Source organism: Xiphophorus maculatus, chromosome 8 (genome assembly GCF_002775205.1).
Source record: "Xiphophorus maculatus strain JP 163 A chromosome 8, X_maculatus-5.0-male, whole genome shotgun sequence".
In the NCBI taxonomy this organism is placed as follows: domain Eukaryota; kingdom Metazoa; phylum Chordata; class Actinopteri; order Cyprinodontiformes; family Poeciliidae; genus Xiphophorus; species Xiphophorus maculatus.
The window spans coordinates 16560432-16577122 of record NC_036450.1 but is presented as its reverse complement, the minus strand read 5'-3'; the positions used below and the strand labels follow the sequence as shown (position 1 = coordinate 16577122).

At 37.7% G+C, this 16691-nt stretch overlaps 1 protein-coding gene across 3 annotated transcripts; it reads right to left on the bottom strand.

Annotated features, from left to right (window-relative positions):
* Positions 1 to 5269: 5269 nt before the first annotated feature.
* On the bottom strand, positions 5270 to 16102 carry lhx3 (LIM homeobox 3). 3 transcript variants are annotated; one of them, XM_005810055.2, is made up of 7 exons: positions 15990 to 16102; positions 15551 to 15620; positions 10983 to 11154; positions 10657 to 10859; positions 8799 to 8950; positions 7723 to 7894; positions 5270 to 6530 (listed from the first exon to the last, which is right to left on the bottom strand). In XM_005810055.2, exons 2-7 carry the CDS (start codon positions 15618 to 15620, stop codon positions 6097 to 6099), a joined length of 1203 nt encoding a protein of 400 aa, XP_005810112.1. In that variant the 5' UTR covers positions 15990 to 16102; the 3' UTR covers positions 5270 to 6096. The 3 variants fall into 3 exon arrangements, with proteins under 3 accessions (XP_005810112.1, XP_005810113.2, XP_023193771.1); XM_005810056.2 differs by lacking the exons at positions 15551 to 15620; positions 15990 to 16102 and adding an exon at positions 13069 to 13271; XM_023338003.1 differs by lacking the exons at positions 15551 to 15620; positions 15990 to 16102 and adding an exon at positions 13069 to 13271 and having other exon boundaries at positions 10657 to 10856.
* Between the last annotated feature and the right edge of the window lie 589 nt (positions 16103 to 16691).

Here is a 16691-nt window from a genome sequence, read left to right as displayed (position 1 = left end):
AATTAAAAAACAACTTCTTATGTAATCACTGCTAACCTTTCAGACTTTGACAGTAGCAGCAGAAACTAAGAAGAGTCTTTATCACAGCAGAGTGCCAGACCAAAACATAAGCAACCTAAGCAGCTGGTTAGGCTCTCCAAGCCACCAGCATGACTTGTCATAGAAGTGCATGAGTCTAAATGTCACATATTTTTCTATAAGTCACTCGCAATGTGTCATCCAAGCCTTTTCCTTTGTGCTGGGAAAGTTGACCAATCATACAGATCACATAATGACAACTCCTTAATTACCTTTTCACAATTTAGATCAGTTAGGTTAGACGTAGGGAGTTTATTTTGTCTGCGCATGTGTTTATTTTAAATATGACACCCAATTTATACAACAGCAACACTGACTCCCAACAGGTTATCTTGTTTGATACCAGGTTGATTGTAATTCATTCTAATTGTAATTTGATTTAGCCAAATTATGATTACTGGAAAATATGAAAAAAATCTCTTTATGCTTTCTTTTAGTGTCCTTTTTAGGAAACTTACTTAATGCCTTAACCTCAATGTGGATGGAAAAATGTATTACGCATAAAACCAAATAGTGTGGAGTTGAAAACTCACATTTGGTCATCTGAAAACAAATTAAATCTGCATAATGTTAATAAATGGAATGTATTTTCCAGATTTTTTATTTCTTTTTTGTTTTTCACAGATGATCACTTCAAAAAATGTCAAAGTCAACAAAATATTATCATTAGCTGTAAAATACTTTTTGTATTGAAACTGAGTGAAAATATAATTTTATCATACTGCAAATTTCAGACATGCAATATGAAAATCAGTGTTTTGATGCTTCATGGTTAATGACCATAGTCAATGCTTTCATTAAAAAAAAAGATGAACACAATGCAGGGCAATATGAAGAAGAGCTGTGTGATCCATTAGCCAATACATTTCTAATATGAAAGTTCCCGAATGAATTTCAGTCAGCCATTGCAGACATATTACTGAATATTGCATTCCTGTCTGAGGACGAAATGAAGAAATAATTATGCAGCTTGTGGGAAGCAATAAGAAGGTGGGGCTGTGATGGATTTGATTAAAGTTGTCAGTGAAAACACGCACTAATGACCATGTTGATTAGTTACATTGCTCTAATGCAGCTGCAGATGCCATTAATCTGCAACATAAACAAAACTCCTGTGTTGGTGGTCAGTGCTGTGCTTACACTCTGTCTTTGAACTGTGTTTTTCAAACTTTCTTATCACATACATATGAGAATGTGTATATGGAGAGTTGGTGCCTTTCTCTTTAAGTGTACAAAATTCACTTTCTTAAAGATGCTAAAATTAAACAACTGTGGCTTTTTTCCCCCTTAACATTCCCTTGTACAATTCATTGGTTGGACAGAGCAAGTCTTCATTAGGATGTCATTCAGTTTAACAAATTCCTTTAACTGACTGAATTCTGTGCCACAGTCCTCTTCCTCCTCTCATCGGTCCAGTCCTGCAGGGATTCCAAAATGAAAATAAGTTCACTCCCTCTTCCATTCATACATTTGCACAGACTGGAATGCCCAAAAGCACACAAGCTAAGCAGTCCCCTCCCAGCCTCCTTTGCTGCTCCATTAGGTCTGAATTGTAGCTGTGATGTGTAGGACCCATGGGAGGTGTTATTGTCAGAGCTGATTTACTCAGCACCAGCTGACATGACGCTGGGGAGTGTGTAGGCGTGTGGTGGCGGGCGTGTGTTTGTGTGTGAGCCCTCTATTTGAGAGACAGCAGGCGTCCTGCCAGTCTTAGAGTCCTTTACCGAAAGGACAGTTAAAAGCAACAGTTTACTCAACGCTGCTGACGTCAACTGCCTTAGCATCCAGTAAAATTATGATTTACATGTGTAATATATTAAAAATATTCTTAGAAATGTTCACAGTAATTTGAATATTTTTCAGTTCCTAAGTTCCTACTCTTCTTTTGAAAAACTTGTTTTAACCTAATTTTTGTCAAAGAATATGTTGAATTTAAATACTGAGGACAAACACTCAATGATGAGCAAATATTTAACCAAAAATTAGGTTGACAAAGTTAGCTGTTATTGTTTAGCTGCTGAATCTGTAGCTTAAATGGACGGATAAGTTGTCTCTGCAGGCAACTCTTATGAATGTTTGTTGATTCTTGTGTAATCCTACCTAAAGTGCACAGTGCTTCATTTTTGGAGTCTATGGTGGACATTGGTCAAATATAATAAGTGCATGTTCTTGTATTTTTGCTAATTTTTAACATCTTAAAATCAAATATATCAGGATATGGCGTTTCAAGTTTTTAAAACGGCACCAACACTTATTCATGCCTAAAAAAATACCATCATTAATTCAACTGGTATCATTCATTTACAGATTTTGTTTTACAATTATGTTTTCTTCATAATTCCTTTAAAGTTAGATTTTTGAGCTAATTAGTACTCATTTGAATTCACTTCCCAAAGTTCTTTGTAACCGGATTGTTCTGTGATTCATTCCTTTCAAACGAGATTGTATTGAATTACCTACATTACCTTCTCCTTTATTTCTCACATTTTTCTCACGCCAGCTTCCCACCACTTACTCAATAGGTAAGATTGTATTAGTTAACCAACCTTGTTCAGCTCATCTGGCAAATTGCATACCTAACCTAATCTAATTTTTTTCTCAGAAAAAGGTGGATTTTAAACCCAATCCAAAAGAGTGGAACGTGGTAATCCTTGCCTGTTTTTGTTGAGATTACTTCGTTCATAAATCAAAATCGCTCCCAAAATGTGCTTCAGGGATTCTTATTTGACCAAATTTCTAACTTTCACCACTTATTTTTTTAACAGTCAAGAGCTCATAGATTTTGAAAAAAACAAAGCTTCCTCTCTGTACCAAATTCTCTTTTCTAATCTCAATTAAAAACTGCCTCCTCACTGACCAAAGTGGGTGTTAGAGTGGATTAATGAGCCCTTAGTCTCACCTCTTTACAGTTTTTACCAAAGTTTTTCTGGCTCAGTTTACACGCCTGCTGCTTTTGGCAAGGCAACAATGATCCCTGCTATGATCCCCTCATTAGCTGGAAGGAGTCAATTGAATATCCTTTTCTTATTGTGGAAACCTGAGGGGGAAGTTTGAGGTTGCACTCAAAAACAAAGCATAATAAGGACTGGCGGATCTTGCTATTATAAATATGTAATTTTCATGGAAGTGGAGTAATACACTTTTTATTATGTATGCTAAAATGTCCATGTACAACTTTTTAAAAAAAGTTTTTCGAAATCACCACTTACCTACGTGAAAATATGTAATATTGCTCCTCAGTGTTTGTCATGTTTTAAAATATTTCCTTTTAGTTTAACCCAGAGTAAACCATCATGAAAAAGATTTTTGTTTTAACATAAAATATTGTTGTTGAGCAAATAAATATGCCTCGCAACAAAGGGACAAGACAAAAGCTGACTAACAAATAAAGAAAAACTGATTACATACAATCTTTAAAGCACTTCTAGTTAGAGCAACTGTCTGAAATAAAACTATCGATAAAATAGTTCTCACTTAAACTACTATAATATTCTCTACCCCTACCCCATAACATAAGTTTACATAGATCATAACATAACATGGCCTAAACAGTCTTAAAATAACATTTCCATAAACCAGGACATTTATGAGATTTGACCAACTAATCTGATATTAAGAGTTTTTCCAAGATTGTGCAAAAGAGGCACTAAAATCAGTGATTTAACATACAATATTTGAGGTTGCTTTGTTGCAGCATTACTATGAGCCATTCTGAGGGCAACAACTGCGTCAAAGCACAGAAGGAACCAGAAAAACAAAAAAGCTTGTCTTGGGTTTTTTTGGCACAAGACATTTAGATGTGCAAAGATTTGATAGCTGTCATTATGCCTTAACAATTAAGTCCCCGTTCACAAAAATATAGAGATCTTGCAAAACTTCAATTTTCTATTATATTTGAACTTTTCATTCACATGCAATGTTATTATTGAAAAGCATTGGGTTAAAGTACAATGTAAAATCTTTTTGTGAACTGAATACATGTGAACTGGATATCCAGAAAATATTAAAAAGTGTCCTTTCTTTGCTAGACACCTAAACAACTGATGAAATAAAGTCCATAAAGAAAGGGATACTATGTGATCAATTGTGTTGTATGAAATACTGGATACACTAACAATGTCGTGAGGAATTCTTTTTAATACAAAATATGCTGCACTGTGATGAAGAACAAATTGTGAATCCAAGTTGTTTAAAAAAAAATATTTTCAAGCTTTGAGCAACGACCTGTGACCACTTAATATTTGGAAAAGACTAAAATCTGACATTGTTAAAATGGCATGTGAAAAATATGTTTATTCAAACAAAAGAGGCATAAATGGTCTAGATGTGCAAAGCTTTGATTACTTACAAAATGCTACAACAATTAACAAAAAGAGACAATAATGCTGAGTTTCAATAGTTTTTGTTTTAAAATGTTTTTCTGTATTATGTTAATTCTGACTGAATGCGTTTAATGCATTTATTTCTGTTACGTTTTTTTAAAAGCTATTTTTAATTTTGGTATTAAGTAAGAACCTGTCACCTTTGAAAAAAAGAAAACTTTTATAAAATATATTTGACGAATAAAAACAATTATTTTCCTGATTGTAAAGCACGTTCGAATGTCTCGCCAATGCGGATAAATCTAACAGCCTGTAAAACTCATTACCTAAACATTATGTAAGAAAGCATTCATGACAACACAAAAACATTCACAGAGCCTGAACGCTGACTATACTAAAAGGAAATGCATAAACATGCAAGCGCACACACTCGTACTGGCACGGGCCACTCACGTAAACACAGTGACGCAGACATTTACTGTTTAATCTATTTAATTGAACTCGACTTTGAATAACTAAACAAATGAGGAAATTCACGAGGGGCACTCGATCCCTTCTTGGATAATGGATTGGAGATTCCTTTCCCATCGGGGCATTTGGGGAAACAGGGCTCAGTAATCTCTGAATTGATGAGTTGACTGCATCAAATTTCTCCACTAAAGAGCTGTTGAACCCCTGATACAGTGCTGGTAGGCAGCCAGATACTCAATTTGCAGACATAGGCACAACTGCAGGCTTTCTCTAGTTTCACTATCAGAATGGCAGGGAACTGCAGATACTTTAAGATAAACTGGATATCCTCTACTTGTAAGATGTGCAGTTTCACAGACCGACAAAACAGACCTAAGCTCCATGTTCTGTAACGTGTGAAATTTATTAAAGTCCTGCTATTTATATATGAATCATCATAATTACAGTAGGGAATAAATAATACATAAAACATTTTCCACATAAACAAACATATACATCCAATCCCAATCCCCAATTCCAATCTCTACAGTTCATCTTTGAGATGGTTTCCGGTACAACAAAGCAAACGAGACACATTTGAGAACACACAAATGCATAGAAATGATCGGACCCCTCGGTACCATTTTAACATGATATCTACATTTTTCAAGAATGTACAAAGTCTTCATGCCCAGCTCCTTCTTTTATGTCCAAGAGTCAGATTTGTATAAAAATAAAGTCTCCACATTTATAGATCATAAATGTTAAGTGTATAGACATTTGGCAACAAACAGACATTTAAAGATGCTACGCATTGAACTGGATTTTTCACGCTAAAAGTGATCAAGTTAAATGAGAGAAGCATGATGGGATTTGAGCAAAAAGTAAAATTAAAAAAATAAATAAATAAAAAATATACGTCTAACATCTAACCTTATTAGTTCCTCTTCCACTAGCTTGTTTGCTTTAAAAGACTCCAGAGTGGCATTTACAAAGAATAGATTTAGTGACAAATTGGTAATTTGCAAAATTTATGTTATAATGTTTTAAATGAAGGAGAGTTTTTTTGTTTTTATTTTCTCTTATATATTAAATTAATCTGGCAGCTGTAAGTGAGATATGACCAGTGTTCTGCTACTTTACACAGACATCGCCCCTTTGTGTGAGTCCCACATTTCTTCAGTCCAACAGAACACAAAAAGAATGCCAGCAGAAGACAACAGAGTCAAGTTTCTCGCTGTCAGAATTAAAACTGCCCGTGATCCACTTCGTCTAACCAAGACGCAGGACTTGCAGGAAAATCCGGGTACCCACCGCTGCTGCCAGTGGAGAGGTCTGAGCTGGGGCCGTTGGCTGCCCCCATGGAGACTCTCACAGAGGGGTTGATGCCGGGTCCGCCGCTCTGAGTCATGATGGAAAGGCCTGAGTCGGGGTAAACGAGGCTGGTGATGAGAGGCTGGTGTCTCGGCAGGGCATGAAGGGACCCTGGTGACTGGGGGAGGCCGTAGGGGCTGCTGGAGCGGATGTCGTGGAACTGGTCCTGGGAGGGAAGAGTGCTGTGGTCCAGTGGGAAGGAGCTGTGGTTGTTGCCAGTTTGGCGTCCTCCTACAGCTGGAGAGGACTCGCTCAGGCTGCTGTAAATGCTGTTGGTGTGGCCAAGCTCTGACATGGGCGGTTCATCTGTGCATCAAGAAAGGAAAAAAAAGTAGAAGCAGTTTATTTGACCTTATTTTAAGTAATTTTCAATAGTGATTCCCATCAGATTCTTGTTTATTCCTCCTATGCACTGACGTGTAGGCAAACATATGTTCATTAGTCAATCTGATTAATGGCTTCAATCACAAGGTAAACTAGTGTAAATCTGTAAAAATTAGTTTGAAGACATTGAATATACTTGCAAGGTTTGCAAACATCAGGCATTCGGTTATGTAAACTTTTGTGCCAAATTTAATTTATTTTAGAAACAAATATTGGACTGCATTCCTGTGGTGGGGGTGGACATTTCTAACATTTTTATTGTGGATTCGTAGCAGAAGTGACAAATTGCTTGTATACTGTAGCAGCTTTTGTTTCATGTTCCTATCTGGCTAAAGCAGAGTCATTGATGATTCAATATGTTTGGGTGTCATAACTTATCTGCCAATTAGAGCTGCAAAATATATCTGAACACTGGATGAAAAACTGGATATTTTAAGGGAGACACGGCAAACAAAGTCACTGTTTGGTCAGTCATTACATTATGGATTATGCTACAAAGAGCAGATTTTGCATATATCCCCTTCATTTTGTCTAAATGTTTTTTGAAAAGGTCATGTTTGCTAGTTAAAGTAATTAGAGGAGGTGTTATTTTCTTCTCCTTTTAATCTATGTCTTTGTGTAATTAAAATCTTTTTTTTTTTACAAAAACACAGTGTTGAATGCAATTTTCTTTGGTGACTTTGACTTCATGATGATATTTGAAACAAAGAAAGAAAAAAATGCACCATTATATTACAATGTTCATTCTCACTACTGCCTTTTATAACTGTTTCATTTGCTCTAGGCCACCAACATCTGCATTTCTGCGATGTTGTGTGAGATGCATCGTAGCTGGTGCTCCATTCTTTTTTTTTAATCTTTAATAGATTTCTAAGCAAAAGCAGCAACGAGCTGTATCTATCAACCTTACGGCACATGTCATACACAATCAAATCTGTAAAATAACAAATATTTTACATAATGCTGAAAGAAAAAGACAAGTCTGGATACTAAAAGTGTTTAAAGTGTAAATACCAAAGAACCTAAATGTAAATAATGACTATGTTTCAGTCTCTTTGTCTCAGACATGCCATGTGTCTGTACCTTCTTCTTATTTGTAAGAGACAAAACATACCTGTGAAGGACACCTCGGCATCGCTGTCCATGCCCTCCTCCTGAATGCTGTTATTGTCAGACTTGGAACTTCCTCGTGACCTCTTCATGTTGCGGAAATACTGGCCCCACCTTTGCCGCCCGGCGTCCTTCTTCAGTCGTTTTTCTTTCGCTCGTCGGTTCTGAAACCAAACCTGAAGGGTGAAAGAAGCAAGATGTCAGAAATGGCAAATGTAATGGTAAACTACCAAAAAATACATAGAAAAAGATGTAAAAATATAAGTTGAAATGTCACTTGATTTTCAAATGGTGATTCATCAAAAAAAAAAAAAAATTTAATTTAATTCATTTTACAAAATTAATCTCTTGATCTGAAAGAGAAAATAGTCAACCTAGTGATTTTCACACCGTAATGATCATTTCATACTTAAACACCAAGACAAGAATATTGACCTTTGACCTGGGACCAGTTTCCTCTAAATCTGCTTTATCACATCATTAATTCCCTTCCAGACTTCTCCACCCTCTTGACTCCTTAAATCATTTAAAACTTTTTGCAGCATTTTTGATCCTAACTCATCTCTGCTTTCACTGTAATGTCTAAATTTTAACTGTCCTTACTTGAATCCTTAATCTCACACTTAGCAGCAATTCATTCAGGTCACTTGTGCACAAAGCGTGCAACTCAACATTCTTCTTAATGATATTCCACCCTGTGCGAACCCTCTTCACCCCTTCCCTTTTACTGAATAATGAGGGGCATTTTAGTGGCTTCTGTCCCCAGTTTTGTCCTTGCAAATAAAACAATATATACGACTAACACCTAAACCAACCGACGGCGAGGCTCCTCAGTAGCAGACAATATGCGAGGGGACCCTCTCAGTATTGTTAACGAGACTTGCACTTAAACGTCGACTTTCATGCCGACTTCATTTTACTACATCAGGCCATAAATCCCCCCCTCCCCACTTCCTCTTATAAGTTTATACGCACACTTGTTCATACAGTGAACCTGTGCCAGATCAGCCTCAATTGTCCCTTGATAATGAAGTCAGGACACTAATGGAGTAGCTCTTAATAGAGAATAATGTACTGTACCTGGACAACCCGCATGTCCAGGCCCGTCTCTGACGATAGCTGCTCCCGGACGTGGCGGGCCGGTTTTGGAGAGTTGTTGTAGGCATTCTTCAGCGTCTCCAGTTGTTTAGCGGTGATGGTCGTCCGGGGCCTTTTTGCGGTGGAGTCTGCTTCTGCAAGAAACACGAGCAATCTTCCGGTAACCCTAAAAGTCATTTTTGCTTTTTATGATTTTTTAGCTCCAGCATGAGATTAATGGAGATGAATTCAACAGTAAGCAGAAGAAAAATAAGCAGACACAAAGTGAAGCATACATACAGTAAATGCTCTGTGGGATTTATGTTTTTTTCTGTGCTGCTGTCATAATGAAAAACTGCTGTTGATGTGAGAAACTCTACGTGAGCATCCTTAGTGTGCAACATGCTAATAAAATAATAGCTGCAAGAAGCTAATTTATAATATACAACTTTGAGATTTTACAAAATAGAATGTGTCTCCCTGTTTATAAACTATACTGTAGTAATGCAATTCACACACACTTGCTGCTTGTCTGAACATCTGTTCCAAAGTGCCCAGCAAAGTGCAAAAACCATCATCCCCAATGGATGCTGCCTGAGTAATTGCACCATGTCATTAGCAAAATAAACATGTGTATTTTTTGCAAAAACTTGTGTTAACTCCCCACATAAATCAGCTATGTAAATTACAGACAAACAGATGGAGAGATAAAACCCTGACCACGCTCGGCCTGCCCAGGCCTGGAATGAGCCTGTTGGGATTCACAAAAGTGTGAGCTAAAGAAGGCTAGTGAAATGAAAAAGGGATGCAGTGGTTATCACTGAGAACCTGCTCCATTTTAAATCATGTTAAATAAAACATTGATCAGAGCAATGATATGTTCACAACCAACCACAGGAAAAATAGCTTAGTGATCTAGGGGCACAAGTAATACAGATTTAAGTGATCTGTATTACTTGTAGATCACTTATTTATAGTGATCTACAAGTAATACAGTGTGTATTATTTGTTTTGTCCTCGGGCATCCAGGCCAGTATTTGTTTGCAATCGGCTCACAAACACTTTAAACTACGGCATAACATCTGTAAATAATCTTGGTAGCATATTTTGAAGGTTGGTTCGAATTTACAAATTATTTGAAAGTTTCTATACATATATACAGTATATATATATATATATATATATATATATATATATATATATATATATATATATATATATATATATATATATATTATTTTATTTTATTTTTTTGGTGCAGCTTGTTTGAAATTATGCATATATAAAATTGAATTGAGGCACAAACAACAAAAATAATTATAGCTTGAAATTGAGACTCTGTAAATGTCTTTTTCAAAATATGAAGGATTTCTTTAGTGCATTTCATCAACACTTCCTGTTGGACATACAGCTTTTCCCAGGGGCCCCAGGCGACCAGGAGTCCCCAAACAGTCGCAAAGCTTGCTCATAACTTGGGCCAGTCTTGCAAAAAGAGATCATTTTTGTGCCTGGCATGAGCGAACAATTCCCCTCCCACGCAGATCAGCCTTTCTAGGTTGTACTTTTGACTCCTTCACAACCTTATTTGGTGTCACAAAAGTTATTGGAAGGTAATTCTTAGAGCGCAAACTTTTAATCCCCGCTCCCTCCCGTTCCCCCCTTTCATCTTTTCTCAACTTTCTGCTGTTTAGTAATGACTGATTTGCTGAAAATGACGCGACTATCGCCGGTAGGTCGCAGTTACAGACGACCTCTGCGCCGCGCCAAACGTACAACTCCAGGTGCAAACATTGCCAAACGTGCAGCACAGCATCTCTGACGGCGCCGTTTGCACATCCGATTGTGGAGTCTGTCGGCTCACCTCTCTGCTTTGCGGTCTCATAGTCGGCCTTGCAGACCAGCCTGCTGTCCTCCATCAGGTAGTACTCGTCACCCGTGGCCAGCTGCCTCTTGCACACGATGCACGCAAAACAGTGCAGGTGGTAGACGAAGTCCTGCGCTCTCCTCACCACCTGGGTGGGCGGGATCCCCTGCTGACAGGCCGCGCATTTGGTGCCAAATCTCCTTTTGGACACGAGAGGCTTCCCATTAATTAATTAACTATTTAATTAATTAATAACGACCAAAAATGATATTAATAGTTATAATGATCATCTAAAAAAAAAAAAAAAGGTGGAGGGAACTCACTTAAAGAAATCGTCTTTGCAGTAGACGTTGTCGCCCCTGCTGAAGCACTTGTCCGCCAGCTGCGCCTCACAGTCGCTGCATTTCAGGCACTTGCTGTGCCAGTGGCGATCCAGCACTTTGAGGATGAAGCGATCCACGATGTGCTGATTGCAGCCTGCGCACACGGGAATTTCTGTCGGAGAAAAGGCAAAGCGGGAATCACGGGATGTTGGATGACAACGGCCGGGAATGTCTGTAAAAGAAAAGACGCCTGTTTCTATAACGCGGCCTTTCACGGTAAAAACGTGACAAATTCGTTCATTATTCTTTTTTGTGAAATAATACAAACATACGAATGAAACTGTATGCTTATTATAGGGATTGTATCGCGCAAATAGGTCTTTCTCAATAATAATAATAATAATAACAATATGAAATAAAAATAAATATGATCCACGTGTAAGCCCGAGTTCCTGCATAAACATCAAGTCTAAATAATAGAAAATTATACATAAATGAATGAATGAATGAATGAAACCCGAAATGCATAAGACAATATACATTATGTCATAACTATTTTTTTTGTGCCAGGTGATCGTGAGAAGCTTTTTCGATGATTGGTCAGGTTTAGTTATTTACTACGTCACTGCGATATGACAATTTTTCACATCTTGTTTTTTCTGGTGAAAATAACTTGTAAACTCTTCGAATGATTTCTCAGTTGTTTTTATCGCGAGATGAAATCAGAATAATTCAGTTATTGCTCGGATTACCTCAACGTTTGTGATTTCTTCATGTGTTTCAATGTAAAAAGGGGTGAAGACGGTTAAACAAACAAATAAATAAAATTCAGATGTGACACTCTCTAAAACATTTCCAATTTAATTGGGCTTGAGGATGTATAGTTTGTAACTTATGCTTAATTAAGAATTGGATCCGAATAAAACAGTAAGGTGGAGATTTTCACGGTTAAACAAAACGATCAATGCCTTTAGGAACAAGTCACATTTTCCAGGGTGTAGTTTTGTAAAGGTGCGGGAAGAAAAAGTCAATACCTTGCAATAAGCAACCACTTAAAACCTTGATACCGTCTGTTCTTTAACATATAAATCCACACCAAATGAACTGAAGCAAAAACATAGATACCCGAAATGCCAGATACGATGTTATTCGGCCTCTTTATTACTAATTAAACGAAGCTCAAGCACTTCCTGCAGCCCCTGCAAGGAGTCGCGCCGCTATTGTTCTGCGGGAGGACAGGTCATGAAACATTGAGGAGCCATTTCTACTTGCATCAGCAGCAGCAAGCGGCGTCAGGAACAGGTGTATCCAGGTCATCCATAATTTAGAGCAGCTCCGTAAAACTAGAAAGCTGCAGGTCTGTGGTCTCACGGCTTACACCACTACCGGGGGTCAAGCAGTTTATTCCCTTATATGCAACACCAGAACTAGAAAAATTAGAATATATATATATATATATATATATATATATATATATATATATATATATATATATATATATATATATATATATATATATATATATATATGTGTGTGTGTGTGTGGGGGGGGGGGGGGGGGGGGGGTAATTTTTGATCAGATTCTGCCTTGGTAAGCCGTTCTGAATTGCCGGAAGAACACTTGTAATTATAAATGGTCACTTTTCTGCATGACTGAAGTTGTGCATCATATAATAAACCTTTGTTATGCAAAAAATGAAAATAATGATTATAATAATAAAACATAATCCGGAGAAGACATTTCCGGATTCAAGCTGTGACCAAACTGCATTCGCTCTTCTGAATTCACGCAGATCAAAGGTCAAATGTTTATCCTGTAAATATTTTTGTCTCAACGTGCAAAAATGACATATGGCCTCTGCTCTTTATGCTGTTCTAATCATCAAAACTGATCCTCCAGGAAATGAAATTCCTGCAGCTGTACAATATGAAAGTTGCACACACCAGTTTAATAAACTAAACGTATCAAGACGTCTCCCACCAGCCCATATCAACAATTTAGAAGATTGGGTCATGCTTTACACATAAAAGGTTTGTTAAATAAAGAATACTTCAAAAGATGTAGAAATCGTGCCTATGGCTTTTACCTTTCCGTAACTCCTCACTGTGTGACAGCAGAGCGAGGAGCATCTTACTTGGTGCCTCTTTGGGACAATTACGCTCAGCATGCCCTTCCATACCTCATGATTTACCCCTATAGTAAAGCAAGTCTGGCTCGAACTTCCACACGCATATATACACGGCAAACCTCGCGCGGCAGGTGGTTTCAAAATTTGGCCAGCAAAGTGTCCCGCACCAAAGCTCGCCAGGGCGCAGCGGAGTACGCTTTTTTTTTATGCTTCACTGTCTTTGAGCCTGTGCCGGATTACGCTGGCTGCGCCGTTTCCTGGGCGACAGGCTGATGGATCAACATCAACCACCGACTATCTCACCCGGAAGAGGAATGAGCAGGAGGCAAGAGGAGAAGAAGCTAGTGGAGCTTCAGCGCTCAGAGAGGCGTCAAACCAAAGCTGCTGATTAAAACAGCAAGTGTTTCTTTCTTACCTTCACATCTTCTTTTGATTTATTTGCCTAAAAATAAAAACACGTCGATGGAAAATCTACAATTTTCTTTAAATTGTCAAGTTCATATCGGGTTAGTTTGATTTGTAATCTATCGGTTTTATTGTGGGAGAGAGAACTGGATACGTTTTACCTGGACGTAAAACAGAAAGAATGAATTGTCCTACGTTATCGCATGAAGAAATAAATCAGTAAATAAAAAGTGCCAATTTGTCTTTTATTGTAATGGTGCAACGTCAAAAAAAAATATATATAGCACGGGTAAAAATGGTGCCGTTTCATGCCTACGAAGTAGTAGAAAAGGCAGGAATAAGGTAACCAAAACATTATCGAAATTATGTCTAAACTGTAAAGAAAAAAGAAACAACAAATAACAAACCAAACAAACTAATAATAATAATAATAATAATAATAATAATAATAATAATAATAATAATAATAATAATAATAATAATAATAATAAACAAATTAACTTTAGAAAGAAATATTGCAAATTCAACCCACTGGGTTTGTTTTATGTCAGCATAGAACAAACTGCAAACAATTCATCATTATTATTGGTCCAAAGATGTGTCCTGGGTCCAAACATCGTGAGAGCATACTACTTAGAAGCGAAAAAATAAAAATGCTAAATAATAACAATAAGAAAATAAATGCTGTTATTATTATTATTATTATTATTATTATTATTATTATTATTATTATTATTATTATTATTATTATTATTATTATTATTATTATTATTATCAATAATAATAATAAACTAAAACGTTTGACATAATCTAAAATATTTTATTAAAAAAAACAAAAAACAAATCCAAGTAATACTCATGATGCTCCTACTTGTGCACGCAGGTGAATCGAGCATTCAGAGACAGGTGTTTGTTTAGGGGAGAGATTGGCTGTTCAATAACATGTTGATCGGGCCAGCACCCCAATGAATTTTATTGACACTGATCTTTGGCACAAAAGAGAGCCTTGGGAAATCACGGGTAGAGCCACAAACCGGCCGGGCCCGCTGATGAATCTAAAATCAATGCCCCATTTGCCTGCATTTCCGAAGTATATGAAAGGCGTTTCGGAGAAAGGTGTGGGGTTCATAGGTCCCAGAGTTACTTTTCAGCTTTGTGATAAGATATTTCTTATGTCATATTGATCGGATGCTGTTGAGGGAGGAGGGGGTGAGTCAACAGTAATGTGACAACAAAGCCATAAAATGGCCATCAGGGTAATGGACAGTCAGTTGGGGAAAGTTGCAAAGACGATCAAATACATCCGGTTGTTTTATTTGTTTTTGTTGAATTCAAATCGACTAAAAAGAGATATCGTCCAAATCGTTTTAAAAGTCAGTCTCAGAGTGCATTTTCCATTCTTTTCATATCCTGTCATTTACTTTGAGAAACAACGTTGATATGGGAAGCTCATACGTCTGCAACAACAAATAATTTATCTCTTTCCTTATTCGTCCCAACAGACCCCAGGTGTTCCACCTGTCAGACCAGAAATGGGACACCTGTTGAACATGCGGCCTGGCTGCTGTGCGGATGGGAGCGGCTTTCTGCGTTTGCTCGCTGTCTGTCGCTTATGCTGTCCGGCTCAGAGCCTGCTGCCTTTAACCGCCGTGGGTTATAACTGCGCTCCCGTGGCTACTACTGGCTGTGGTGTGAAATGACAGCCGTGGCGCATGGCATCTGGTCGTGCGATCCTCCAACAATGATTGCTCATTATGGATTCATAAAATTCATACATTTTCTATAAAGAAATACCTCTTAGCATTTTTTTTTATGAATTTCTCTATTTGTGCAAGTTTGGTTTCTTTTTGGATATAATGAAGTGAGAGGCGTGTTAGAGTTTGTGGCCCATGTGTGATTTGCTGCATTATTGACTATTTCATATTCACTTAAAGACTTCAGTACGCCCAAAATGAACACGTGTGCTCCACGAATATAGACCTTGTTTCTAATTAAATCTAATGCTAATCAATTATATAAAGGAAATGTGACTTACCTTGACCCGAACTGTACCGGGAAAAATTTCCAGAATTTTGACAGCTTGACCCTGGGTGTTCAAGCAGCATCTTTGAAGAAGTGTAAAAAGAAAAAGAAAATGTCTCAAAAAAGACGCGCCCTGTGATTAAAAAAATAAAAAAGATAATAATAATAATAATAAAATAAAAACTTCAGAAAATCTGAGAGAGGGATCTAAAAATCACACTTTCTTTGCGGCGTATCCTCTTTAGATTCGGGTAAAGTTTCTTCGCTTGTGGGCAAAAAAAAAAAAAAAAAAAAAAAGTTTAAAAGGAAAAGGAAGGAGAAACAATAAGAAAAAGATGGCCTGTTTTTCCCTTTCGTCACCCAGAGCAAGGTTTTTTTTTCAATATTCATGAAGTAACTCGTTGGCGCTAAACCCCTGATGATGGCTGGGCTGGCAGCAAGAAGTGTCTTACCACGAGCGGCGTCAGCTGACCCGACTGTGAGCCTGCGCTTCCCCACGTCCAGTAAAAATCTCCGGCGGGCAGCGCTGCCTCTGTCCAAGGTGCTGAAGGGGGAGTTCCTCCAACCTGGCTGCGGGGGCGTGTGTGCTGCTCCATCACCCCCCGCGGCACTCTTTAAAGCTCGCTCACACAGAGAGCGGTCTGCTCTTGCCCTCCCTCTCTTTTTCTCCCTATCCTTCTCTCTCACGCTCTTTCTCTCTCTCGCTCTCTCTGTCTTCTTATCTTTGTTTGGCTGCATGTGTCAGTCTTTCAAGACGCACGACGTGAAGGCTGGACATGCGTTTCCATCTTCCCTTTTTTTGTTTGTTTGTTTCGAAAAGAAATTCTACATGGCTCAATGTTAGGAGTGCGTTGTGTGAGCATGCTGTTATCTTGGCCAAAATGACCAAACCAGTGAGCTATAAAAACGATAAGCTTTGTTGCATGTCTTGTTTTTTATATTTGACCATAATGATTAGATATTGTCAGAGCTGGTGTAAGTGAAATCAGCCCATGCTTAAAAACTCTGGGCTTGCAGAGGGCCCCCAAGAAACCATCCAATTCTAGATCACTTCTACAGAAAGCCATAATAGCACATTGCCTTTTCATCTCTCCTATTTCTGTTTCCAACAGAACATTTCTTACACACACACCTACCCCTCTTATTTATCTAGT